The sequence below is a fragment of the Rhipicephalus sanguineus genome, chromosome 3 (assembly GCF_013339695.2).
Source record: "Rhipicephalus sanguineus isolate Rsan-2018 chromosome 3, BIME_Rsan_1.4, whole genome shotgun sequence".
Taxonomy (NCBI): Eukaryota; Metazoa; Arthropoda; class Arachnida; order Ixodida; family Ixodidae; genus Rhipicephalus; species Rhipicephalus sanguineus.
The window spans coordinates 47,549,201-47,576,583 of NC_051178.1; the positions used below are offsets into that span (position 1 = coordinate 47,549,201).

The 27,383-nt window shown below is 49.2% G+C and overlaps 2 protein-coding genes across 2 annotated transcripts in view; one reads left to right on the forward strand and one right to left on the reverse strand.

Annotated features, from left to right (window-relative positions):
• The window catches only part of LOC119386620 (coenzyme Q-binding protein COQ10 homolog B, mitochondrial), a 158,547-nt gene that overhangs the window by 95,599 nt on the left and 35,565 nt on the right, over positions 1–27,383 (reverse strand). The gene's annotated exons all lie outside the window — the stretch shown is intronic.
• LOC119385450 (autophagy-related protein 9A-like) overlaps positions 1–27,383 on the forward strand; it is a 268,124-nt gene that overhangs the window by 75,482 nt on the left and 165,259 nt on the right. Inside the window, 3 exon segments of the mRNA XM_049413199.1 lie at positions 6,455–6,649; positions 7,238–7,312; positions 21,102–21,384. Coding sequence (XP_049269156.1) covers positions 6,455–6,649; positions 7,238–7,312; positions 21,102–21,384 — 553 coding nt within the window.

Sequence of the window (27,383 nt, forward strand, 5' to 3'; positions counted from 1 at the left end):
ACGCAGATAGGCTGCTCTCTCTAACGTCGCCGTTCGGCAGACTGAAGATGTTGACGGATCGACCGGGATCGGCCTAATGTACGAGCCGGTGCCACGATCACCCCTTTGGCGGATTTGTCATCGATGCCTTAGTGTTGTGCGCAGCTTCGTCAAGTGCAACGGCGGCGAGGCTCAGATGCTGCGCCTCTTGACAGGCTGGAAAATATGACTTTCAGTGCTGGGAACTACCGAACGCGTCAGTCACGCATGGAGGAATGTTATCTCCAAGTAGGCTGGAATTGCCACAATAAAGGTGTGAATTTCCGTACATCACGTTTGTTTTCTGGCTGATTTCTTTGATTTTGCGTTGTTCGGATAATTGGGAATACCGCTTATTGGGATTTTTTCTCGGTCCCGAGGCCTTCGAATTAACGAGTTTTACTGTAGTTGGTTAAGCTCTCGCCTAACCAACCAGATGATAAAGCAGCGAGGGCTCTTCATTCGCATTATCATGCGTTCAATTAACCAATCTGGGTTGTACTTCATTCCTGGCCGACTTACGTCGTGCACCCTGAGAAACACTGCATGATGGCAAGCTTGGGTGTGAAATCTTTTACAGTCGACGTCCGGTTTCCCGGACGCCCGAAATTCCGGACATGCCTGATTTCCCGGACTCATCTGTGGCACGTCAAGTTCCCCGTAGAGTCAATGTATTAAAAAGTCCGAAATTCCGGACGCTTATAGCCTTCGCCATCCGATTTCCGGACTTTTTACTGTTAACCGCCGACCCAAAGTCACCACCGACGCCGCCATTTTGGTTGTTTTCATTTTCATATCTTGAACCCACCGTACTCGCATCGCAGGTGGGCCAGCAGCACCGCCGCACCGCGCCGCGGCTGTGTAACTCGAAACCGCACGTGTCAATCCGTTGCCAGCCGTAGCGTAGCCAAGCCAAACCTCACTGTGTTCGTTCACGTGTTGTTTGTCAGCTGTGCCAGCTCTGCGGTCGTGTCTGCGGTTGATCGTTTGCTGCTGCGCGCTACCTTCAGTGATCACGTTTCCGACCTTCAGCATCCATCGAGTTCCTAGCTGTTTCGTGCTGCGCTTTTCGTCGAGCGGATTCGCCGTTTACAGCAATGGCACCGACTGCTCCTTCGTCTTCGTCCGCGCCTTCGAAGCGCACAAAGCCACCTCGTAGGCTCACGATGACGAACTGCCATCCGCGGACGTTGCCTTCGACGATCTGCGCGCTGGCGGCGTGTTGATTCCAGCCGAGATAACCCTTGAGGACTTCGCCGACGCTGACAAAGACCTCGAGCTATGTGCGGAGTTGACCGATGACGAAATCATTCATCAAGTTACGGAGGATTTCGATGACTCCGACACCGAGAACGAAGAGCCAGCTCCTACACAGCCAACGAGCTCGGAGTTGACGGAGCACTGATGACACTGTCATTGGTGTACGTCGGCAACATGACGTTGACTGAAATTGAGGCAGACATAATCGCGGGCAAGCGGACCGTGCAAAAGAAAATAGCGACTTCTTTGCGCCCAAGTGCTGACCTATGAGGTAGTGCCGGCCACGTCGTATTTTTTTTTTTTATAAACGGCTCTTTTCAGAGCCACCTAAACGATGCATGGCTGAATTGCTATGGGAATCTTGTATTCCGGCTGTGACCCTCTCCGTCAGCGAAAAATACCTACCAAAAAGGTGCGTTTTCACATGCATTCGTTTTTCCGGACTGCCCGATTTTCCGGACGTTTCGCCGGCCTTGAGGGTCCGGGGGGAAATCGGACGTCAACTGTAGTCGGCTTCAAGGCGTTTTTTCGAGCTCCTCACTTTGCTGTTTCAGTTTCTGCATAGTGTCTTCATACGGCGAAAGCTTGGCGCTTAATCTCTTAAGAGCTTGTGTTTGTGCCCTCCTCCTTAATGATATACGAACAGCTCGAGTCAAGCTGCGTTGTTCCGCGCAGATCTTTCATTAATGAGGCCTTTCCTGAGATGCTTGCACGAAATGCATTGTTTCTCTTGTGTAGTTCCCTGGCATTTTGAACTCCATATTGCAGTACCAGTGACCGTGTACCTCTCGTTGCGCGCAGATCCGTAAAATTAACCGCACGCACATATGTCACTCAACAAAGAGAAACAGCAGGCTTTTCGGCGCAGCGGAGCTTCAGCGACGTGAATGCGGGAGCGAGTGCCCCACGCAGTTCCCTCTCCTCAGTCTTCAGCGCCTCCCATAGGAACCGCTCGCCGGTCGTCACACTTCCCCATTCTAGCCACTGTACCGCTGTTACGTTCCTTTCTGATGCGTTTGCCCGGCTGTTACGTCGTTTTCTGCCGGTCTGGCACAGCTCCCATAGGGTACAATGTATTGGGAACCCCACTGTTGCGTCGTAACTGTGGGACCGTTCTCGTATGATACGTCGCAAAGTGCACTCAGAGCCGACCGAGTGAGTACCTAAGAGACGCGGCCATGGTGACTTTTCACGCAGCTTGGCGTGGTTTGTCCGTGACATTAGCCGCATGAGAGGCGCAAGCGACAGATACTTTCAGTTGACACAAACAAAAGCATAGTCTTTGAGATCCGTATTGCAAAGATGGCGTCTATGACGTAAGTGCTCGTGAAAGCAAGCCCTTCGAGATCGGCATTTACTTATGACAAAAGCATAGCCTTTGAAATTTGTATTGCAAAGATGGCGTCTATGACGTAATTACTTGCGAAAGCAATGCCTTCGAGATAGGCATTTACTTCTGCCATTGCGTTGGCGTTTATTTGTCATAGTTGTTCGAGCTGGGTTAGAGTTCATGTGGTCATGCTTGTATGTGCTTAGTTCTTTCGCGCCTACAGCTGTTGGTGCTAAAAAAAATCACATACGTTGATTACATTTCTGTGGATGACGCCGTCCCCAGCTCCGCGTTTCTATCCGTCGACTAGACTGTGGCTGAGTCATGGAGGTTAAAAAAGCTCCTTGGGCTGAGTGCGTCAGTGTGTGCACAAGTGACGAAATTTAGGAGTTGGTGGAGCCGCTTTCAGGGGTACTTCTACTTTCGCAAGGCGTTCGACCGTTTACTACAAGCCACGGTGGGTCTGACGCTATGCTAATGGTCCTGCAGTATCGCTTGGCGACGCAACTGGCAACAAGGTATCGCCGTAAGCGATCGCTTGTCAGGTGTCGGCTGTGGTGGCACTAGATTTATGAAAAGGATGTGAGACTGCAGGTGCTCGAAAAACTTTTCGGGCTGCTCGGACATGAGTAAAAGTACCAAGCAACGTAGCACGGTTTTTTCACGCGTAAGCATTGAAATAAAATTCTGTACCACTAAATATTTTGTCGTTTTTCCTGTTTTCGGCTCTTGCGTTTCCCGTCTCTTACGTTTATTTCCTGCGGTCCCTTCAAAAACGTATAACGGGGTTCTACTGTAGTTCGCTACCAGTGTGCTATCCACGGCACTGCTCTCACCGCACATTTTTTGAAAGCGAGGTCGTACCACTTCCTAAAGTTCCGGAGCCAGCCATTGCTGAACTTAAATCCATCAATGCCAAGGCGAAGTGCCAATGTTTCAGCCTTTTGCTTCAAGAGGTTGCAGAAACTGGAACCCGCTGAGCGACGGTAGCGTTAAGCCAGATGCTCAACGCTTCTTCCAACTGCGGATGAAAAACCTTGGCGCACCCTCTTCACTTCCGGATGATGTCTCCGTCGCGCCTAAAATCTTATCCTTATTCTTCATGTAGTCCGATATGATTTGCTTCGAAACGTTGAACTCTCGAGCAACTTCGACTTGCGGGATGACCACTGAGCACTTGCTGAATGACTGCTTTCTTCGCCATGGTTAGCGTTGTATATCTGCCGCGTTTCGTCATCGTCTGCGCGGCCTTCGGCACTGGCTGTGAGGACGCCGTTGGTGCCATTTACCTCGGATCTTGTGAGACACAGGGCGGAAAATAAAGCAAGTCTCAAAATAAAAATGAACACGCGCAGAATTTAGCTAAACGCTGTACCACAGACACATTCGATAGAATGGTGGCGATAGCAGTGCAGCGCGCGGATACAGGAACCGGAATGTAGGATGTTCGCGATGTCAACCGATCCCCCACCAGTTGAGCAGCGCCTCCAAGATCGGCATTTTCAATGATAAATCTCTGAGGCATAAAGCTGTGATCAAAATAAAGCCTCAGATCATCAATTAGCTTTCATTTGATCTCTGAGGCCATACATTGTATGGTATGGGTGCCGGAGGAGGAGAGACGGCTGCTGATTCTGCGTGCGCGAGAGGGTCGGATTTCGAATGTAGATCTGGCAGCTGTCCGAAATATCGATCGTCTTTACACATCACTTCTGTGGGACCATCGGCGGGGGTGCACGCAACTGCCGAATTGCCGAGCATGTCCGAATTATCGGTGTCTGATTTATCGGTCGGTGACCTACTACATATCAAGGGAACGGTTCCTCAAACAGTGCGTGGAAAAATGAAGCTCGTTGAAGGTACATTCCCGAAGGTTTTTTTTCCAATCTACCGTGCTACCTCGCGAGAGCCGCCCAGAGAAGCGGGAAAGAAGAGAAAGCTTTCCGAAGACAACTGTCAACTTGTGGCCTTGGAGAGCAGATAGTGGCTTGAAACAGGGAAGACATTGAGCTCTATAGTCAACCATTCCTTCCTGCAGGAAATGGAGAGCTCACATTGAGTCACACAGAGCAAGTCTTACGAGAACGGATAACTGGGCTAGTTTTGTGGAACTCATGTTAAGGCAGGTAGCGCAAAGAGACCCGGACACAAGCGAAGAATAAGTGCACCAGGACAAGCGCCACCTGTGCACTGTTGATTGCGCTTGTCCTGTGCACTTATTCTTCGCTTGTGTCCGTGTCTCTTTGCGCTACCTGCCTTAACAGAACAAGTCGACCTGACACTTTTGTGGCGTAAGATGACGCTTGGACACAGGAGTGGCTTATTCATCGCATTTTTTTGTCGCTCATCTGAAAAGCTGGCTGCTGTAAGCGCATGCAGACGCGCAGCAAAGTGCTCACTTGAGTGACAGCATCGCTACTATTGAGGACCTCCAAAAACTATTGACAGCTGATAGACCTTAGTTTGTGAAGGAGACGGGGCTCGTGGAAGCAGCTGCTGCACATCTCATCAGTGCAAAGTTCTTCCATTGCAGGAAACTTGAGGTGTTGTGCAGCACTCAGAAAAAACTCATGCAAATAGATGCGTGAGGGAGAAAAAAAAACAAGCCACAGAGGGCAAAATAAAATGAACTTTCTAAAGGAAGGACATGAGGGGCAGCAGCAGCAAGATTGTAGTCTTGGAGAACATCGTGAAGTTGGAAGCTGCAGTTGTCAGCTAAGGATTCAGCAGTGATTCCACTCCTGCGCCAAAGTGAGCCAAATTGTATTTACTGTGCCTCCTGATAATATCGACGAAAATTGCGCCAAACTGTGCCAGAGTGTTGGGTTTGGGGGCGTCTATCACCGGCAATCCGCACCGCCAGCGCATCCAAACGTGCAACTTCATCATGGGGGCCGTCAAAGTTGCAACCACGGACCAAGAATTATTCCGCTGAATAAACAGCACTCACACATGCGTGCCAAGTAAGCCATGACACCATGCACGGTGCCGACGTAGCTTCTGTTGTACAAGTCGGCTCGACAGCAAAACGCACTCTCCGCAGAGGCTCGTGACGTCTAGGCCTACCGGTAGCGTGAAAGTGTGGCGGCGATTCATCGGTGGACGTCGTCTGTTCCAGAATGCTTCTGATAGCTAATGCACGTAATGAATGCAATGTTCAGTAATAACTGCCGTATATACTCGGCGAGTGTGGAACACTCTTTTTCCTGCCTTTTGGTGTCACGTAGCACGGTCGGCTGCCAGCTCGTAAAAAGGTCACATGCTACGTGACGCCAAAAGGCAGAAAAAAGAGTGTTTCGCACCCGCAACCATGACTGCGATTGGCGCTGACTAAGACTCCTTGGTTTAAATACACATATATACCCCACAAAGTGGATGGGAGGATGACCGCCGCCGTAGCTCAGTGGTAGAGCATCGAACGCGTTATTCGAAGGTCGCAGGTTCGGTCCCTGCCGGTGGCAAGTTATTTTTATTTTATTTATTCAATACTGCGGACTCGTGGTCCATGCAGGGTGGTTATTACAAATACAAATACAAAAGAAGTAGCAATGACACAACAATAATAAAGGGTGAAGAACGTTATTTTGCAGTTATCTTTTGAAGTTATCTTTTCGTCCACTTTACTTGCTTCACATTTACATTCTAATTACTACAAATAATACCCCCCTATACTTTCCCTGGCATTAGTGTCTGTTGGTTCTCATTAGTTTTTACAGTAAGTAGAACATATTCTTAGTTCCTACAGGTTCTGTCTACCAAGATTCTACAGTATTATTAATGTCAATCATCTTGGAGAGACATGTTTCTTCCTGTGCCCCTTCTGTGATGGTTGTTGGGGTGTTTCAGGCGCATCCTGTGGGTGGGCCTGGCGAACCTGCTGCTGCTTCCGCTGGTGCTTGCTTGGCAGGTGATGTACTTCTTCTACAACTACACCGATCTCATCAAGCGGGAGCCAGGCGTGCTGGGCGTGCGCACCTGGTCCCCCTATGCGCGCCTCTTCCTGCGGCACTTCAATGAGCTCGACCATGAACTTAACACCAGGTGCGCCTTGTTGCTCGTTTGGTTACTAAACTTTGCTTGCTCTTGCGTTCAAAGTCATTGTTTGATTCGTCACGGGTGGTTGTAGCTGTAGAGAACGGTGTCCGAAAAAGTTGCCTTGTGAAAGCTGACCGCTGGGCTTCATGCCCGTGCTTCCTTTTTTTTTTCCTTCTTCCCCTTTCGGTGCCATTCTTCCCCTGGAGAAATGCTGGAAAGTGACTTGCTTCTCTCATGGCATTCTAAATCTACTTGCAGGGCTCGCTGATCTAGGATATGTTTGTCGCGATTAAACTAGAACAGGGCACGTGTGAGCATGTGCCTCTCTTGGGCTGTTTTGATTTTTTTTTTTCCCACTTCATACATTTCATATTTTTATCGTGACAGTGTCTGAGGTGTTCATCATAAAACTAGGACATTTTCTTTGAAAAATGTTCGTTATATCTGACGCAGTTTCAATGGGTAGCATGGAAAAAAAACCGTAAGTGCATCAAAATATGGTCCTTTAACCTGTAGATTGTTATAAGTGCTTTTAACTTTGATAGTTAATGGAGTGAAAAGTGCACACGGAACTTAAATGATTGTTTCTTTCAGGTTGTGCCGTGCCTACCGGCCTGCCTGTCAGTACATGGACATCTTCTCCTCTCACATTATGATCGTCCTTGCAAAGTGAGTGGACCGTGCTCTTATTGGCGGTCATTTGACAGGAGCCTTAATTATCTGTTCCCGGCTAAGTGTCTCCTGTTTTGGGGCCGTCTTCTTTTATGTTTCTGGATATCAGATACACCTTGGCTCGTAACATACTAACTATGATAAATCAGGTTCATACTAACTATGGTAAATCATCTTCTCTCTTCTGTACCATCTCCATATGGAATAACTTGCCCACTTCACTAGAATGTAAAGTTTCTTTTATTTCATTTAAAAACTCATTAAAAGAGCATCTGTTAAATAGTTGATCGGTCTTTTTTGTTACTTCACAATGTATTTATTATTGTATTTTTGATGCCATGCCCTTTGTTTTTCAATCTGCTTTGTGTATTCTTTGTTTCTGCGATTCTAACAGCTGCTTATGTTGTTTTATTTATTTGTAATCACCGAGGATCCCGTTGCAGTCGTGTACTTGGGACCCTCGTCTGTATATTTACTCCATGTATTATTCTTTATATCATGATAATAAACTTATTGATTGATTGATTGATTGAACATGACCTTAACATCTAGAGCGCACAGAAGGGACAGGACACCTCTGTGTTCCTGTCCCTTCGGTGCGCTATAGGCGTTAAGATGGAATACCAACATGCCCAAGCTCACGTTCTTCCATTGTAACATGAGTCACAACTGTCTACACTGTAACCAAAACATTTTTCATAGGCTGCACCCATGCAAAACGTGAGGCACGCAAGAGGGGTGTTTGCATCTCTAAAAATTTTTTAATCTTCGAAAGCTTAACGTCCAAGAACCCACAGTACTGTTATGCAGGTTTAGTGCTTTGAGCTTGTTTTATTGAGGCAAGGCCTCTGACCGGAAAAGGAAAGAAGCCATTTTCAAACACACACAAAAAAATTAACTTTATATATATATGCAGGTTTAGTGCTTTGAGCTTGTTTTATTGAGGCAAGGCCTCTGACCGGAAAAGGAAAGAAGCCATTTTCAAACACACACAAAAAAATTAACTTTATAGCACACAAAAAAAAGAAGAGAAAAGGAAAAAAAACAGGTAACGGCACCAAATAGAGTCAAGCTATGCCTAAACTAACATCATGGTGTCCGGCTATGAATTGTATCTAAGTTTCAGGGGACGTTCTAGAGAAAAAAGTCACCGGTTTTGAGTCGCTGGTGGTGGCTCGGGCGGCGGAGTCGTCGCTGACAAGTTGACAGCGACGGCGCTCGTGGAGCGGACGATGTGTCGAGTCGGTGCAGAGGTTACAGAAGGGGTTGGCCTTGGCACAGCGGCTGGTCACCTTCCTGCCCACGTACCGAGCGTGGAATCTGGCGGCAGGCACCCGGGCTCGTTCCGTGGCTAGCCACTGGCAGCAGGAGTCCTCTCGGCAGCCGGGACAGCGAGTTCTGCGCTCCACGGTGGCTCAGCTGCCCGGATCCGCTGCTCGGAAGATGAGAACGCCCCGTTTCCAGGATTGTCCGTCTCCGAGGACGTCTGGAAGCAGACGCTGTCGGGCCCTTTGTGCTCGAGTCCGAAACCCGACGGCACAGACCCTGACACCAGCGTCTCGTCCGAGCTGTCCGAGTCCGACTGGCTGCCTTCTATCTCCTCCTCTTCCTCTTCTCACCCGTCCGCCGTGCCATCTTCCTATTGGCGGCGGCCACACGTGCCATGCCCCGCCGACGTCTTCCTCTTTGACGTGTCGCACGTGTCCGTTGCGCGGTGCTTCTGTAGCATCACCCACCGCGTTTGGAACCCTTGCGCCACCAACACCAAGACACAGCACCGAATACATGACGCGCGCATTGTTCGCGCACTCACTCATCACAAGAAAGTCCCCCCCCCCTCGATAAGTTTTTTTATATAAAAAAAACTTATAGCGCGATGAGTGAAGCTTAACTAGTTAAACTGTCTCTACATACATGCATGGTCACTTCATAATCGCACCTGCACGATGAACAGTCACCGATTAAATATTCAGTCCTAAATTCTGCTCAAAAAGTCTGCACCAACATTTTCTGATCCTTTTATATGTTCTACTCTGAAGGAATACTCCTGTAGAACAAGACTCCATCGAAGGGCCCTGCTATTAAGGTGTTTAGCCTGAGAGAGATATGAGAGAGGTTGGTGGTCGGTTTGAATGACAAACGTGGTCCCGTAAACGTAAATGTGAAATTTCTCAACAGCCCAGACCAATGCCAGACATTCTCGTTCAATGGCCGAGTAACGAGTTTCACGCGGAACCAGTTGTCGACTAGCATATGAAACCGGATGCAAGACGCCGTCGTGCTCTTGCATGAGAACGGCTCCTATTCCTCTGTCTGACGCATCGGATCGAATCACATACTCTTTTTCGAGATCGGGCGCCTTGACAATAGGTCGAGAGGCTAGTGCCGTTTTAATAGCTTCAAATGCCGCCTCTCTTTCGGGTGTCCACGTTACGCGGTTGCTCTCTCGCTTTCGGGTCATTTCCACCAAAGGGAGGACTTTTCAGCATAGTGAGGGATCATGTCTCTGTAGTAGCCGGCCAGTCCTAAAAATGAGCGCACTTGCTTCTTGGTTTCCGGTTTTGTCGCTTCCAAGATCTTTGCAACCATGCTCTCCATCGGACGAACCTCACCACCTCCTAAGACATGGCCCAAGAAAGTGATCTCGCGTGCTCCCACTTCACATTTTTGGGGTTTCACTGTCAGGCCAGCATCCCGTATTCTGCTGAACAGTTGTTCGAGCGTCTTCAGATGTTCATCCCACGTGTGGGTGGCGATGAGTACATCATCTATATAATGGACGACATTTGGGATCCCAACCAGCACAGCCCTCATCAGCCGTGTAAAAATAGCCGATGCCGTCTTAATCCCAAATGGCATGTACCGAAAGTGGTAGTGGCCTGATTTGGTCGAAAAAGCGGTCTTTTCTCGGGATTGCTCTTCAAGTGGCACCTGCCAATATCCCTTCGTCAAATCTAACTTTGAAAAGTACCTTTTAGTTCCGACGTCTGCAAACATCACATCTGTCCTCGGAATAGGCTCGGCATCGGATATCAGGACGCTGTTTATACGCCGGAAATCGATGCAGGCTCGATAGGTCTTATCAGGTTTCTTTACAAGGATGAGAGGTGAATTATAAGGAGATTAGGATCGTTCTATCACACCAAGCTCCAGCATATCTTTCACTTCTTTTTCGACGATCTCCTGCATGGCAAAAGGTAAGGGATATTGCGGCGTGTGTATGGGGTCTGAGGTTGTCAGTTCAAGTCGGCACTCCACCAGGTTTGTGCTCCGAGGATTCTCGGCGAAAACATCCTTGTGCTTATTCAGCACGCTCTCTACTTGTTCCCTCTGTAGGTCGGTCAAGTCTTCCGACTTTCGGACGGCTTCAATTCCGAGTCCTTTTCTTGGCTCCAGACATTCAATCGGGTTGTCAGTCTCCTCTTCCTCAACCACAACGAATGTCGACGCTTGAAAATGGGCTGTCGGTTCTCTCTCCTCGGATCGTTTCAGCATATTGATGTGGAACAGCTTTTTGCTGTCGCCAACATCCAACCAATAGTCAAAGTCGTTTTTCTTGCCCGAGACGAGGAAAGGTCCTTTCCAGTGCATCAGCAGCTTATTCTGCTTGGTTGGGAGCAATACCAACGCTCGATCTCCCACCTTCAGTTGACGGCGATAACTCCTCCGATCATAATATTTCTTTTGTGAGGCTTGGGCCTTGCTCAAATTTTGATGCGCGAGGCGTATCGTTTGTTCTAGCCGCTCCCGCAGATCTAAGACATATCGGTACGTGGTTTTCATTTCCTCGCTTATTTCGTCTTTAGTCCACAGCTCCCTCAGTACACTTAGCGGACCTCTTGCTTGTCGCCCGTATATGAGCTCGAAAGGTGAAAACCCGAGACTTGTCTGTGGCACCTCGCGGTAAGCAGACAAAAGAGGAGCGAGATATCGATCCCACATCTTTGGTTGCTCTTGGCACAACTTGCGTAGCATTCCCTTCAACGTGCCATTAAAACGTTCTACCATCCCGTTGCACATTGGGTGATATGGTGTGCAGCTGAGGTGTTTGATGGCTAGCATTTCATTCACATCCTTCATCAACTTGGATGTGAAACAGGATGCGTTGTCACAAAGAATCTCTCGTGGGAAACCGATTCTGGAAAACATCTCCAGCAGCCCTTCTGCCACTGTTGCCGAATCGATCGCAGGTAGTGGTATGGCATCAGGATACCTAGTGGCAAAATCGATCAGCGTCAGAATATATCTGTTCCCTTTGCTCGAGATCGGTGACAACGGACCGATTAGGTCCACGGCCACTCGCTCAAATGGTGTATCAATTAGTGGCATGCGTCCAAGCGGAGCTTTGCCGAGTTTTCCCTTTGGTATGGTCCGTTGGCAAGAGTCGCATGACCGGACGAATCTTTGAATGTCCGCTTGCACTCCGGGCCAGTAAAATGCACTGAGTATTCTGTCAGTGGTCTTCTTTATTCCCTGATGACCAGACAATGGATTTTCGTGGGCTAGTACCAATACTTGGGCACGAAGACTTCTGGGAACCACCGCTTGCGCAACAGTCTTCCCTGGACAGAACTGGTAAGAGCGGTACAAGATTCCGTTGTCGGTGTAAAACGACTGCGCTGTGGACCCAGCGCCAACAATGGTCCGGCCAATCTTCTTCCTACAAACTTCCAGACTCGAATCTTGCTCTTGCTCCCTTTGGAACACCTGCCTTGACACGTTCAGTAGTGCCAGATCACTCTTGTGGTGCTCCTTCACGACTTTCGCACCAACGACCGCCGGATTTTCCCCGCTTATCGAAGTGAGCTTGCGCTCCTGCCTTGGGAATCCATGGTCGCCTTCCGTGACTTTCGTGAGGTTCTTCCACTTAGGATCGGGGTCCGTGTGGTCCCGTGCCCCAGGGACATTGCCGACTATGACGTCGTACAGGGGGTTTTCCAAACATTTTACCACAGCTTGCCCACTGTAATAGGGTGAAAATACGGTGACCTCCGCTTCCGGAGCTTCAATCGTGCTCCCATCCGCGAGCAGCAGCTTTGCTTTGGTGCCGATCAAAGCTCTATCGGAGACCAAAGACCTGCGTACTACCAGACTGTTGCTGCCCGTGTCCCGTAGCACTGAAACCGTCTGTCCGAACACCTCCCCTGGCAAGACAGGCAGGTTGTAGATTCCATTGGGTGGATGTCCGTACGCTCGTCTTGTACCTTGACTGGAGCCCCCCGAGCTCTCCTGTCCTGAAACAGCGACTGGTGACGAAAGACAAGCTGTAGCTTCCTTTCCGCCTCCACCTTTCCGTCTGCAGGACTGAGTGTCGTGACCCGCTTTCCGGCAGAAGCCACAATAGGGTTGGCTGACTTTCGTGCGACAGTCTGACGCTTGGTGTCCTGCTTTGCCACACACGAAACATTTGGCTGGGGACTTGCCAGGTTCGCCAAGGTTTTTCTGCCGGCTTTCTTCTTTTTCCCGAAAAACAAGCAGGTTATTTTGTCACTGGGCTTCCATGAAATGGTCAGCCACTTCTGCTATTTGTTGAACCGTTTTGCAGTTTCTTTCGCGAAGAAACAAAGAAAGACGGCTATGGCAGTTGTTGAGAAGCTGTTCTGCGACTATCAAATCTCGCACTGCTTCAAATGTTTTACCGTGCTCGGCCATCTCTACCCATCGATCAAAAAAACTAAACAGCCTCGTAGCGTACTGCCTAGCAGTCTCATTGTCGAGGGGCCTACTGCGACGGAATTTCTCTCGATATCCATCAGCAGTACAACGGAAACGCTGGAGCAACGCCTTTTTCACAGACTCATAGTTCAGCGAGTCTTCAGGCGACAAACGGCCAAACACCTTTAATGCCTCACCATCCAGGCACAAACTCAGGCCAGTGGCCCATTTCTCTTTAGGCCAATCTTGACCATTAGCAACCACCTCAAATCGCTTTAAGTAAGCGTCCAAATCATCCCGGCTCTCGTTGAACACGGGAATCAAACTATGAGGGTTCACGATTGGTGGACGTGTTACCTCTGGTTCTCGGACTCGAGTGGTTGACTCGGTGGAACCTCCAGCTTCAACTATCTTAAGGCGTAGCTCCAGTGCTCTCTGTTCAAGCTCCAATCTCTGCTTTGTTGCTTCACGCTCTGCGACCCGTTCCTCACGCGCTTTGTTAGCCTCTTCCTGAGCCCTTTCAGACTGCTCATCTACCCACTTTTTCAGTTCCGCGCCCTGCAACCCCAAGCGCTCGCCCAATGCTATAAATTCTGCCGTACTCATAGCGGTGATCGTCTACTCAAAGAAATAAAGAAAATGGCTTCGTCCTGTTCCGTCCTGTCGTAGAGGACGCCAATTTGTTATGCAGGTTTAGTGCTTTGAGCTTGTTTTATTGAGGCAAGGCCTCTGACCGGAAAAGGAAAGAAGCCATTTTCAAACACACACAAAAAAATTAACTTTATAGCACACAAAAAAAAGAAGAGAAAAGGAAAAAAAACAGGTAACGGCACCAAATAGAGTCAAGCTATGCCTAAACTAACATCATGGTGTCCGGGCTATGAATTGTATCTAAGTTTCAGGGGACGTTCTAGAGAAACAAGTCACCGGTTTTGAGTCGCTGGTGGTGGCTCGGGCGGCGGAGTCGTCGCTGACACGTTGACAGCGACTGCGCTCGTGGAGCGGACGATGTGTCGAGTCGGTGCAGAGGTTACAGAAGGGGTTGGCCTTGGCACAGCGGCTGGTCACCTTCCTGCCCCGACTGTCGCACGACTGTCGCACGTGTCCGTTGCGCGGTGCTTCTGTAGCATCACCCACCGCGTTTGGAACCCTTGCGCCACCAACACCAAGACACAGCACCGAATACATGACGCGCGCATTGTTCGCGCACTCACTCATCACAAGTACCCACAAAATGGACACAGGAAAAAAAAAGGCACTATGGGGGCAGGTTACCAATTAATTTTTAATGGGATAGTGTTAAAGAGCTCGTTTCGCAGAAATTTCGGTGTCGGCGTTGGCATCGTTGGTTGTGAGTGAAGAATCAGCGGTGTCCATGAGTGAAAAAAAATCGAACTCGATGCAAATAAATAAGAAGTCGTCGGTTCAAGTGGGAATCGACCTCAGGCCTTCTGCATGACAAGCAGGTGTTCCACCACAAAACCATGCCAGTGCTTGAAACTGTTTTGGAAAAAAACCCTGTACAGATGTCATGTGGTGCGAGAGTCTGCTTAATGCATGTAATGTTGCGTGGCAGAAGCGTAGAATCGCACCAAGCGTGAAAAATCGCAATCGCACAACGAGTTGGTGGTTTAAAGGCCCACCCATTACAAAGCGCTCAGGCATAATTAGTAGGCTTGTGCGAATATTCAAGCACTTTGAATATTCGGACGAATCTTACAGTACAGTCGAACACGGATATAGTGAACCCACATATATCGAATTTTCGGCTATATTGAACTCGTAAATTATCCCCTTGAAAAATCCTTTGTAAAAGTATAGAAATTCGCACGTTTATATCGAACGGTACTTTTATCCGCCATCGGATCTATCGAACGCCGCGCAAGCTGGAAGGTGCGCTTCGGCACTCGCTGCGCCCCGTGACCTCGTGGCATCACACCCCAGCCGACAGCCGAAATGCTAAAAAAACGTGAGGGCGAGAGGGCTCAGACTGTACTCCTGTTGGGCGCATTCTCCAACTTGTGGAATGGCTTTCTTTCTCTCTCTCTCTCTCTCTCTTATGCTTTCTCCGCGTTACCGTCGGCTCGGAGAGCAGGAACGAAGTAGCCGGCGGCCTCCTCCTTTCACACTTTTTTTTTTTTTAAGCAGGAACCAGAAGCATAGCTGGAAATTTTTTTCGAGGAGGGTTCAACCATCCTTTTTGTATGTTCGTGCGTGCTTTTGTATGTGCACGTGTATATACGCACATGCAAAATCGAAAATTTCGTTCCTGCCCCTGGCAGGAACGAAGGAGCCGGCGGCCTCCTCCTTTCACCTTTTTTTTTTGTGTGTGTGTGAGTTTTGATCAGCCAACCACAGCCCCGCGCCTTTCGTATTTTCTTGGCCAACCACAGCTTGCGCCTTTCGTACATTGCTGCCGCCCTCGTAGGTAGCCCGGGTACCAATGCTGCCATCACGACTGATCACGAGCGCTTTGTTGGCGGAGTTCACTTCCGTAAGTTGTCGCATACCACCGCATTCCTCTGTTGCGTGCGTGCTCACCTGCGAGCTCAAAAACATCGAGCTGAAGTTTCTGCCGGCCAACACGACAGCGAAGCTGCAACCGCTCGACCAGGGCATCGTCAAGTCCTTCAAAGTGGGCTACAGGAGGCGACTCTTTGATAGGCTGTTGGTCAATCTCCGCATGGGCACCGAGCTGAAGGTTGACCTGCTTGGTTCCATTCAAATGGTGACGGGCACCTGGCGAGACGTGAAGACACAGTGGCCAACTGCTTCCGGAAGGCAGGCTTCGTGACGGCGGAACTTGCAGAAACCGGTGAAGACGGCGACGAGACAACGCGTTTTGCCCGTTGTCATCCCTCTTCCCGGTTGCCGTTCCACCCGAAGTGTCTGCGGATGATTTCGTGAAAGGGGACTGCAATCTTCAGGCTGTTGCGAGCCGCGCTGACGAGGACATTGTAGCTGTGGTTGCAGGGACCAGGGGTGCCCATGCCGACAGCTCAAGCGCAACAGAGCGGCATAAAACGCACGTGTCGTAGCGTTCGGCTTGATTCGTTGTTTTTGGGGGGGGGGCGCAGCTGGTCGGAAACGGATGTTCAACGGACAGCTCTAGATAGATGGGAGCAGCATCTTCACTTCATTTCGAGACGAAGAAGCAGCCAAGGATATCGTTTTTTTTCACACAAAGTAGACCATTTTTTGCTCGTGGGTGGCGGGATTTTGTCATTCTTGATGTGCCGCTTTTATTTGAATCGGGCCGCCAGCTGGTAGGTCTCGAGCCTGTATATTTGTATATCAGATTTTTCTTATATTGAACTAATTCACGATCTCCTTCGAGTTCGATATATCCGAGTTTGACTGTAGATGCACACCCGTTCCACACATGTTTGTTCAGACCTCGTGCCTGCCACAGCCGGGGAACTAACAATGTGGCCCAAATAATGGAGGCTGTCGCTCCTCCAGTCCGCCACAGTTCGGCACAAGACCTACAGAAATGCACATGCTGCCGCTGCACAACACGGCGCGACACATACCATAGCAACGCCGCCATTGTGCCCAGTGAATATGGGCGATAATTTCCCCCACACTCTTCTTCCGGATCGCGTTCGTATTCGGGTTGCTCGGCCCATCGCATGGCGTAATTCCAGTCGGCGTTCGTTTTTCTCTGGCTGGGCAATTCTGCGTACCTGCAGGTCGGCAGAAGCTGCCAGAAAAAATTTTTGCTGGAAGATATCTGGGAGGTTTCTGGTTATCAGACGCCAAAACGAGACGATGCGCACTCGCCGCCATCTTTGCAAGGACTCGACGGATCCCAATGCGGGCGCTTGGGGACTTCACCTTCGGTTGCCATTATGCCGGGTGTTATCCTTTAAAGCCCATTCCGCTGTGCGAGATGGTGCGATTACGAGTGGTGGCGAACATACCACCACATGTCTCAAGTTACGACAGAACGCAAATGGATCAGCACGAGTGTGCGACGTAGTATGCGATAGCTGCGAGCGGCTGTCGAGCAGCTGACGCTTATCACTTCTGCGAGATTTCGCATATCGTGTTGTACCGCGATTGTATGTGCACTGCGCAGAGTTGAGCTATCTAAGCCTTTAGCAGGGTGGCAGTTTTCTTCACGGACGGGGCAAGCCTCACGTGATCTTGCGTGATCGTGCGTGATCGTATCCCAAATGCGTATGCTCAGAATATCCACTTCCCCTCTTCGGCAACCTAGCTCCATATAGTGAACCTCGATTATGCGTCCCCCAGATTTGCGACGACCACATTTCACTATGAATTTGTTTGGTCCGCAAAATCCCCATAGAAAATACAGTCGAATCCACTTATAACGATCTATCGGTATAACGACCACATTGTGTGCACTTACAATTTCCTATGCTAACCATTGAAGCTGCGTCCAGATATAGCGAACATTTTTCAAAGCCTCCTACTTTTACAACGAACACTTCAGACACAGTCGCTGTAAAAATATGGCGCATACGAAGCGAAAAAAAAAAGTTAAAACATGCCTTCTAAAGCGTGACAGGAGCGCGCGCTCGCGCGTGCCCCGCTGCAGTTTACTCGCGACTAAGATACCCAGATCGGCGAGCACCGCACGCAGATTTCGGACGCTGCGAGTGAGGTCGCTCACTTTCCAGCCTTTTCTTCAGTGGCAGAATGGAAAAAAAAAAAAGGATGCAGCATGAAGCCTTGCGGTCAGCTTTCGCACGGTAACCTTTCCTCACGTCGTTCTCTGTAGCTACGACAGCCTGCGATGAACCATGCCTTGGAACGCAAGAAGACATAAATGCAAGAAGTGACAAATCGCGATAACTTTCCATTGCAAAAAGGTTCACTGCGTCCCTAAACTCGTCGACGCCACAATGTGCCGCAAAAGGTCGTCCGTCTTTTCGGTAATGGCAGAGACCGGTCGATCGGTGATTACGACTTCCGCGCGATTGCGGCGATGCTTTCGCGGATAAGCATCAGAAATGAGCGAAGGCGAGGTGGCGGCCGTCGAGAATGTGCCGTTATGCCTTATAGCCGACAACCTTTTCACAGTCATCTGTAGATATCTGCTCGGCTGCGAGTGTGGCGTACGCCATGCACTGCGGATTGATGGCGTGACGGCGGTACGAGCGCGCCATGCTGCCGTTCGCAAGTTCGCCGCCGCCGCCGCCGCGTCGTGCGAGACGCTTAAAGTGCGGCGTCACTTTGTAGAAACGAAAGTAGCTCGCTGTTGTTAATGTCGATGCACGTCGATAGCGAGCATCGACAGCGAGGACGTCGATGCACTGACAGCGAGCGTATACTGCGTGTTTGACTAGGTGACAACTGAAGTGCGCGCGCATCGTCGTGGAGGGCCGCGAGAGCATCGCGGAGACTTATAGAGTGCGCGTTGCTAGGAAAATGCTTGTTTTCGCCGCGTTGAACGAAGAGACCAGTCGCCGCACCCGTCCGTGCACGGTCCGGAGTGAAGCAAGCACGAAGAACGTACAAACGCGCGCATACATACAGAAAGCGGTCCTCAGTGACTCCGCGACCCGAGTAGGCGACGCGCTGCACGCAACTAGCCAGGATGATCGGCTCCACGTCGCAGTACCGCGCTTCGGTGAAACGGTGTCAGCTCATTGCAAAGCCGGTTAATTCACTCGTGAGCACGCAGCGGGCGTCGCTTCACGACGCGAAAGGCTTAGCTTGTCACCGAAGGGTTGTTAGCACTTTATAAAAGTGCACAAAGAAAAAAAACCAGCTTGGCCGCTGAGGTGCACGTTTTTTAAGGGCAAGTCCATATACAACGAACTACTGATATAACGACCACTTTTCGCGACACTTTCGAGTTCGTTATAAACGGGTTCGACTGTAATGTATTAAAAACCTTGGTTATACGACACAATTTTATGCTGACCCCACATCTTATGACGACTTTCTGATTCCGTCCGGGAGAAAAAATCGCCTTCTTTACTCATATCTGAACGCAGACCAAGTATTTGCGAATGCACAATAAAAACGCTCATTCCCCTAAGTTGATGATTAGAAAAGTAGAGAATGAGACTAAATTTATTCTCCTGGCAGTTTCCAGTGTTCCTGGCTATTAAGATAGCTTCTGGATATGCCTCGGTTGCGTGCGTATCCAGGGTCGTTACCTAGACAAGCTCTCTCCACACTGAGTAGCTTCAGCTGGCCAGTCATTGAGATCCATGTATTTTCAAGTTTTCAGTCTGTGGAAACTTTTGCTGGTCAACATACAGCTGGTCTCCTGCCCTTGTTTGCGGCACTCGCAGTCACAGGGCTTGAGCACGCAAAAGGACGCAACGCAGCTATTTTCACCGTGCAAAATAACTTTCGCTTGACGTGAACGTTCATAATAACAGCGGGACATCACCAGTTGCACTCACAAGGGCACAAGGGCACAAATACGATGCACACAGCTCAGTCACACACGAAGCATTCTACGCAAACTCGTGCTCAGTCGCCATTATGTGATGGCGATGACAACTGTGTCTGACTCTCCTGACAGGAGGCTGTTGCCGACACAGTTTCGGTTTCGTTTTCACGCACAGGCAACTTTTCGAACTCTATTTATTGGGAGGAAAGATGCGCGCTGGATTCGATTTTTTTGAAGTTGAGGATAATGATTCGCTCACACCTCTTTCAACTAAGTAATGCTGCCATTAGCTGCCATTTTCAAAAATAATTTACCTTCCTTGGAGAAGCAAGGGTCGTGTCGTGGGGCTTATTCAGGCGGTCTGTTCCCCTTTTCTGGCCAAGGCTGATTGCCACTGCCTATATTATTAGTTTTTCGATTATACGGACACCCGAATTATACGACGGTTTTGCATGGGACCCCTCAAAGTCGTATAATCGGGGTTCTACTGTATATCCAAGTGGCCATGCAGAAGAATCGATGCTCATGCGGGCGCAAAGTTTCGTCTGCTGACACGGCGGTAGCCTTTCTCTACCTTCACACTGGTTGTCCCAGAACTAGATTTTGCAATATTCGGGTTGTCTCGGGATTTCAACACACGTAACCACGATGTTATTTTCCGGTCAGGACCGGAACTAGCTGGCTGACCTCTGGCTGCCAGCGAGATGCCAGGAGTTCGAAAATCAGAGTCACTCCATGTTTTTTGAGAAATAAATGTTTTTTGCCCTTGCACCTCATATGGGCTTGTCAGCCTCAATTGTTACTGGATTCGGATCGTACGTTTTCCCAGATCGAAAGTTTACTTTCCGCATTTTTTTTTTTTTTTTTTTCGGAAATGCATCAATGAGGTTGGTTCTACTCTATAAAGCACATGAAACCCTCCTGTAAAGGTTGTTTCACTGCAGTGGAGGGGTGCTATAGCGTGAATACATCTATTCAGGGTAAATCCGCGCTGCCACGAAGCCCCACTTCAAGGTTACAATAACATATTACCCTCACTGCAGCACCCACAAATGAAGTTGCCCTCATTTGAATGTTTTGCACACACTCACATTCATTGTTGATGGAATTCCAAGTGCTACCGCTGCAAAGTGTTTTGTTGACTATGCAGCAAACCCTAACCTATGTCACCTGCGATAACTATTGACAAAGCAGTTAGTGGTTCTGCCTGCAGATGGTATACCATCATGGAAAGCTTGCCTCTGATGGCAGGGAGATCGGATGTAAAAGTGCTCACATTCACATGCTGAACCAAGGGCAGTTTGTGCGAAACGAAGCTCCAAATTGCGGCTGGGAGATCAGCTGTGACAACTGCCCTCCTGCAAAAAGCTTACCAAGCTTAGAATTTTGTGTACTGGTAGCAAAGGTCATGAGCTGTCATGATGTTGCCATGACTTGCGGAACTTCGCCTATTAAGCGGTACGTGTATACACACAGTTCTGTGGTATGGTAGAAGAGCACTCTAAACTGACGTGGTTTTGGCAGGGTACAGGTCATAACTAGGTCTGATATGTGAAGCATGGTGGACTCCCTATGTCAGCAATCGGTCTCTATCTACATCTGCACGCAGCTCAGGAAAATCCTTTCTCATGCACTCTGCCTCGCCAAGCAAATGGCCTTGTTGCGACCGTAACACGTTGCATCGTGACTTGTACATTGCTTTGGAATTCAGCCAAGCGAACCAACCTTTGCAAACACTCCCGTGCTGGTGTGCAGGAGCGTGGCGTTCTTTGCTGGAGCTCCGGCGGCGGTGCTGCTGCTGCTGTCGGTGATCGACGAGGATGTGCTGTCCGTGGACCGCCTGTTTATGTCTCTCACGATGCTCAGCCTCATCGTGCCGGGCCCGAACCTTGATTCCCGACGAGAACCTGTGTGGCGTCCCGAGCGTCTCATGACCAGCATCCTTGCCCACATCCACTACGTGCCCGACCACTGGAAGGACCGGTGCCACACAACCCTCGTGCGGGACGAGTTCGCCCACCTCTTCCAGTACAGGGCCGTGAGTTGAAAGTAGTCCATGAGTGAAAAGAGTGAGGGAACTGAAGGGCTGGATTGTTTTTTGGCGGCACAGCCGCAGAAATCAGCAGAATATGAAATATGAAACGAAGGAATCAGCAGGACATTAAGAGGAGACACTGGTCTGAAAACTGCTTGTCTTAACTTTTAGTATTTCTAGCTTAAATTTATACAAAATATGAATTTTCGACTGCTGAAAACAAATATGCAATTAATTTTTGTCTATGATGCACAGATATTAAGATATTGACTGTTCCATACACTTGCATTCTGCCCACACTTTTGACAGCTTTCTCACAAAATACCTTTATGAGTTTGATATCACTGCATCCTATAAAGACAAGAGAGTACAACATAACCATTACTTAATTTTTAGCTGTATGAATGAAACAACTTTATTGCAAGATCCGGCTAGTTGCTGGTCCGGGCCAGACCGCTCAGATGGAGGACGGAAGACCTTGTCTTCCACTAGCCTCCCTGGCCTGCTGGATAGCCCAGGTTTGGTCCTGTAGATCGGAGCTGAGCAGCGTTTTCCGCCATCGCTCCGGAGAGGTTCTGGGGAGTCTGTTTGCTGATTGGAGCACCCCCATAGCATATGGCTTAGGGAGGCCTCTTCTATTCTACATGCTTTACATATTGAATCTGGGTAGATCTCTGGGAACATCCTGTGTAACTGAACAGGGTTGGGATAAGAATTGGTTTGCAATGTGCGCCACTCTGTCGCCTGTTTTCTATCTAATTTGGGTGAGGCGGAGGGAAAATCCTCCTCAAGTCTCGATAGTACTTTGTGTATTCTCCATAGCTGGTTCATTCTGTCTTTCATTAATAGTTCGTTTTCGGCAACAGCATTCCCGACGAGGGTACCCTTTGGGCTGCGCGGCGGGTTAGTTCTCGCGACAGCGCGTGGACCGTTTCGTTCGGGTTGTAGGTGGCTGTGTTTATGTGTGCCGGGAACCAAATTAGATATCTACGTTCTTCCGAACACATAATTCCTCGCTCTGGGTTAGAATTCTCAGGGCATGTTGCGAAATACGTCCGTGCGCAAAATTCCTGATCGCGACTTGTGAATCGCTCAGAATGAAGCTGTGCTTAGTGGAGGTGAGGGCCATGGCAATGGCCACCTCTTCAGCTTCCTCTATTCTTGTAGTTAATACAGTACATGCGTTAATGCATTTTCCGGTAGCGTCAACAGCCGCTGCAGCATGTGCTCTCTGCTTGGCATATGGGCTCGCGTCTACAAACAGGGATTTTTCACTCGTGCCGTGTATCTTGAGCAACGCTTTTGCTCTGTGGCGTCTGCGTTCTGCGTTGGTGGTGGGTTCATGTTTCTAGGGAGTGGATTTATCACGATTTGTTGCGGATTGGGTTGGGATGTCTCGTTTCTCTTCCGTGTTGAACGTGGTATGTTATACCCAATTTGTCAATATGTTTCTGCCGTTTTCGTCGCGGACAGCCTTTCTAACTGCGAGAGGCGCTGGGCTTCGGCAATCTCCTCTAGCGTGTTGTGAACGCCTAGTTTCAGAAAGAGTTCGTGTTCGCATATCTGGAACACCTAAGGCCGTTTGTACACTTTCCGATCAGGGCGTTGATTTTGTTGCTTTCCGCTTTGTACCAATTGTGGAAGGCGCTACGTATGCAATGTGGCTAATTACAAACGCCTGTATTAGGCGCATGACGCTGTTTCCCCATGCCTCGGTGTCTATTTGTAACTCTGCGCACTAGCCTCATGCGTTAGCGACTTTAGTTCTAGCTTGTGGACGGTTTTCCGTTGGTTCCCTTGGATTCGATGATTAGTCCTAGGACCGTATATGCTGGACTGTGGGTATAATGTTGCCATCGGCTGTAGGACTCTGATGTCTTCGTACTGGCGGTGCCTACGTATGAGTGGGTGGCTGCCTTTTAGCGTCGGTCTATACAGAAGAAGTTCCGATTTTTTGGCGAACATCGAAGACCCGTACCATCTAGGTATTCTCTCCACTGTGGCTACGGCTTCTTGCAGCCTCTGCTCTATGTAGCCGTCCGCTACCGTCGCCTATCCAGATGGTGATATCATCTGCATAGATGGAGTGATGAACTCCAGGAATTTTGTCGAGTTCCTCCGGAAGACCTACCATTATCAAATTGAAAAGCATAGGCGAGATCCCGGAGCCCTGTGGCGTTCCGTGCTGCCCAACTCGTAGAGATCTGATTTAACACCCTATGGAGATCTCATTTTCCTGTTTGACAGGAAGTTTCTGACATAGTTGTATGCTTTCTCTCCCATGTTGAGACTCGAGATTCGACCTAGAATCGCGCCACGTGCTGCATTATCGAACGCCTTTTTGAGATCCAGCCCGAGGATGGCGCGGGTGGATCTGGATTTATTGTCGAGGATTTGGGGTTTAAGCTGCAGCATGGCGTCCTGCGTAGAAAAATGCTGCCGGAAGCCTAGCATTGTATCTGGGTAGTGACCACCGTCCTCTAGGTAGTTGTTTACTCTACTGAGAAAGGCGGTGCTCCATTAGCTTCCCACGCACGACGTGAGCGAGATGGGTCTGAGGTTTGTACTGTTGATGGTTTTCCGGTTTAGGTATTAGAATCGTTTTGGCTTCTTTCCATGCCTCAGGTATCTCTCCGCTGAGCAACACTCATTGATATACTCAGTTAAGAATTCTATCGAATCCTCGTCCAGGTTTCGGAGCATGCGGTTGTTACGCCGTCAGGCCCCGGTGCTGATTTAAGATTTAGCTTGTGAAATACTGCCCTGATCTCTGCCGTGGTGAATTTCTGGTCTAGCTTTGGATTGGCGCCTCCCGAGTAATCTGGGTGTCGCACGGGCGGGGTCTGTGCAACGTATATGCCTTAGGTCTTCGATTAACTGGCTCTCGTTTCCTTGTGATCGTGCGTTAATTTGCGAATGGTGTGCCTCTGTTCTGTTTTGGTGTTTGTCGGGTCGAGAAGGAATCTCAGCAAGTTCCACGTCTGGGAAGCGCCGAGCTGCTGCCCATGTCTCTGCATATCTCTTCCCATTGTTGCTCGTTTAGTTGCCTGCAATATGCCTCAATGTCCTTGTTTAGTTGGGTGATCTTTTTCCGTAGCCCTCTTTGGTGTCTCTGCTTCCTCCATCTCGCTTGGAGTGATTCTTTCGCCTGCCATAGGTGCATAAGCTTACTGTCCAGCCTGTCGAGGGGAATGTCCGCCTCCATAATCTGCGTGGCCTCCCTGACGTTGCTTATTACGTTTTCACACCAGCTTTAATGTTCGATGTGGGCGGGGAAGTCGACTGTCGTCTTATCTCCCTGAATTTGTCCCAGTCTACTAGACGTTTCGTTGATTGGATGACTGAGTTGCGCGTTTCGCGCGGGATGTGCGTTACTAGAATTCTGTGGTCACTACCCAGATCGTCGAATGTGTTATGCCACGTCGCTCCGGGACGTTTTTGGTCAAAGTGAGATCCGGTGTCGTGTCCCTTTGGACGCTCGTACCTATGCGCGTGTGGGCATGGGCTCAGTGTTAACGTTAAGGGGGGAGGCTACCTTGGAAGGGCAACTTTTTTGTTTGTTGAGATATCCTATTGAAATTTTCAGGGTAGGCTAATAGCAAAGCCATTGAATAACCCCAAAATTTCATGCATTTATGCTCATTGGTCCCAAGTTACAGCATTTATCAGGATAGTCCACATGGGTTTCTTAGTCAGGCTCTGGTGATTTGGTAAATGTGCTAGCACTGTGAAATCACTATGATGATTCCTGGATGGGTGCTCTAGACTAAGACAAAGCTCATTTTTAAAATTTCCTTGCTGAAAATTTTTAGCAGGGCACTGGATTTAGTGTTTGCCATTTGGCTTTTATCAATGAAAATTTAATTAATTATCACAAATTACAGACACAATAAATTAAAAAGCGGCTTTGTCTTTGTTTGGGCAATTATTCAGGTGCATAATAAAAAAACCTGTCGGAAATCGGATGAATGGTTCCAGAGATATGTCTCGACTAAGCAGTATCACCAGCCAAAAAAGTCATTTCGAGATATTGGGCTTCGAAAGTTTCGATCATATCTTGGTCTGAAATGACCTGTAGATTAAAGAAAATGCGTTTTTATTGATTTCTGTTCGACACCTTTACTGGCTTTTTTTTATTTTCATACGAGTCGGGGTTGCGATCGCCGAGGTTGATTCGAGACGCCAAGCTCATTTCAACTATGCATTACGTGCCGCTGGCGCACACTGGAGATACGAGGGCTGACACGCCGATGCAATCGTCTTTACCGATACAGAGGTTGCTTCGCTGTGAAAAGGGCCGTCATAATCGTTGTTGGAGGTGCGCTTGACCACGGTAACACAGTTTATATAACGATTCAGCGCACCAATCCACCGAACGCGTGTACCGTGACCAGCGGCGTGTCCGATAACACAACGATCGCAGGCACATGACACTTCTTAGTCGGCGGGCAGGATGCGATATCGTAAACACGGTGTAGAGTTCAGAAAGTGCCGCGAGCGATAACGAAATGCGAAGCTGCGATATCAAAGCTGGCTGCCCGACGGTGACGACGGCAGCAAAGAACGAAGCAAGCGCTAGCACTAGTCGCAACCGACGACGACGGAGCAAGCCGCGGAGAAGGCATCGCGTCATCGCGCGCGGCAGCCAATAGCAGCCGCGCGTTCCCCCACTCTCTCGAGGAGCGCGCGCTTAGTCCAATGGTAGCTGTGCGTCGAGACGCGGGAAAACAAACCCTGCGAGCTTCCCCATCATAAGCGAATCATGTTTCGCCGCGCCACCACCCCTACCGCCGCGGGCCGTAAAGAAATGCGCGGGAATTCACGAACAAAAACAAAACCAAGATGGCGCCGATCGGTTGAACGGCGCGGGAACGGTGCTCGCTCGAAGTTGGCTTGTTCGGCGCTTCTTTGGCGGCGCAGCAGCTGCCGCTGCTCGTTATTACCCGATTTGACGTACTTTTACGATGTTTTAGGCGTTCATAATTACAGGAAAGGGCGTTTGTAATACGTACAGCCCAAATATACGGTTTTCAAGAAACGCGTTTTTCGCGATTTTTCGATTTCAAAGGGCGCTCCCCTTAATTTCTTTTGATACATGCCATAGATATTACCTTGGTAGAGGTGAAGCCGGTAGCCCCAAGCTTCGTGTGGGAGCGTTGAAGTCTCCTCCCTTAAAAGCGGAGCGTCTCCGCCACCACTACCGCTTTCTTGAAAAGATTATGAAATTTTTGTCTCTGATTTGACGGGTTCCTGTATACGTTTAGAATAAAAATACTTTTTGCCTTGAATTTTTAGGAATGGCTTCAGTCATGATGTGATCGTGTTCTACGCCGAGGTCATGGGTTTTGACGTTAGTTCTCTTCAACTAATGTCGTGAGAATTCTATCATGTCGCCACGACCGGTGCCTATGGATTGGTAGGCCGCCAGTTTGGCGAGGCCATGCGTTTCCTGGAGCAAAATAACATCCCGTTTGCCCTGTTTCACATATTGTGAAGAACGCACTTTTTGCCCCGTATCCCATACAATCCATTGCCAGATGTTAAACTGTCCTTACTCGTATGCCCATACCTTAGTTTGTGGACGGAGGAGTAAGGTAGGTTGACGTAGAAGGGCTATTGGCATTGCTGCCGTCGGATCATTCGAAGGGCGTTGTTGCTGATGCTGCTGCGGGAAAGTGCTACCGTAGCCATCGTAGGTGTCGTTGGCATTTCACTATTGTGAATCGTTCTATCGCTTCGACCCTTTGTGGTGAGTGCTGCAATATCTATGGACGCCTTGTGGTGGCCCGACTAGCGATTGGATCGTGGCTAGTATTTGATCTACCTTCTTCTCGATGTGTCTAACCTGCTTGGTTGTTGTGCAACTCTTGCCTAGAGACTTGGGTTTCTACGGCCTTTGAGTTTTGGCCTTTCTTTTTAGCGGGGTGGAGTGGTACCTCCATGCTCGCTAACGGAAGTTGTACTGCATACCGCGGTAGGAGTGGAGTTTTGTAGTTCTCGGG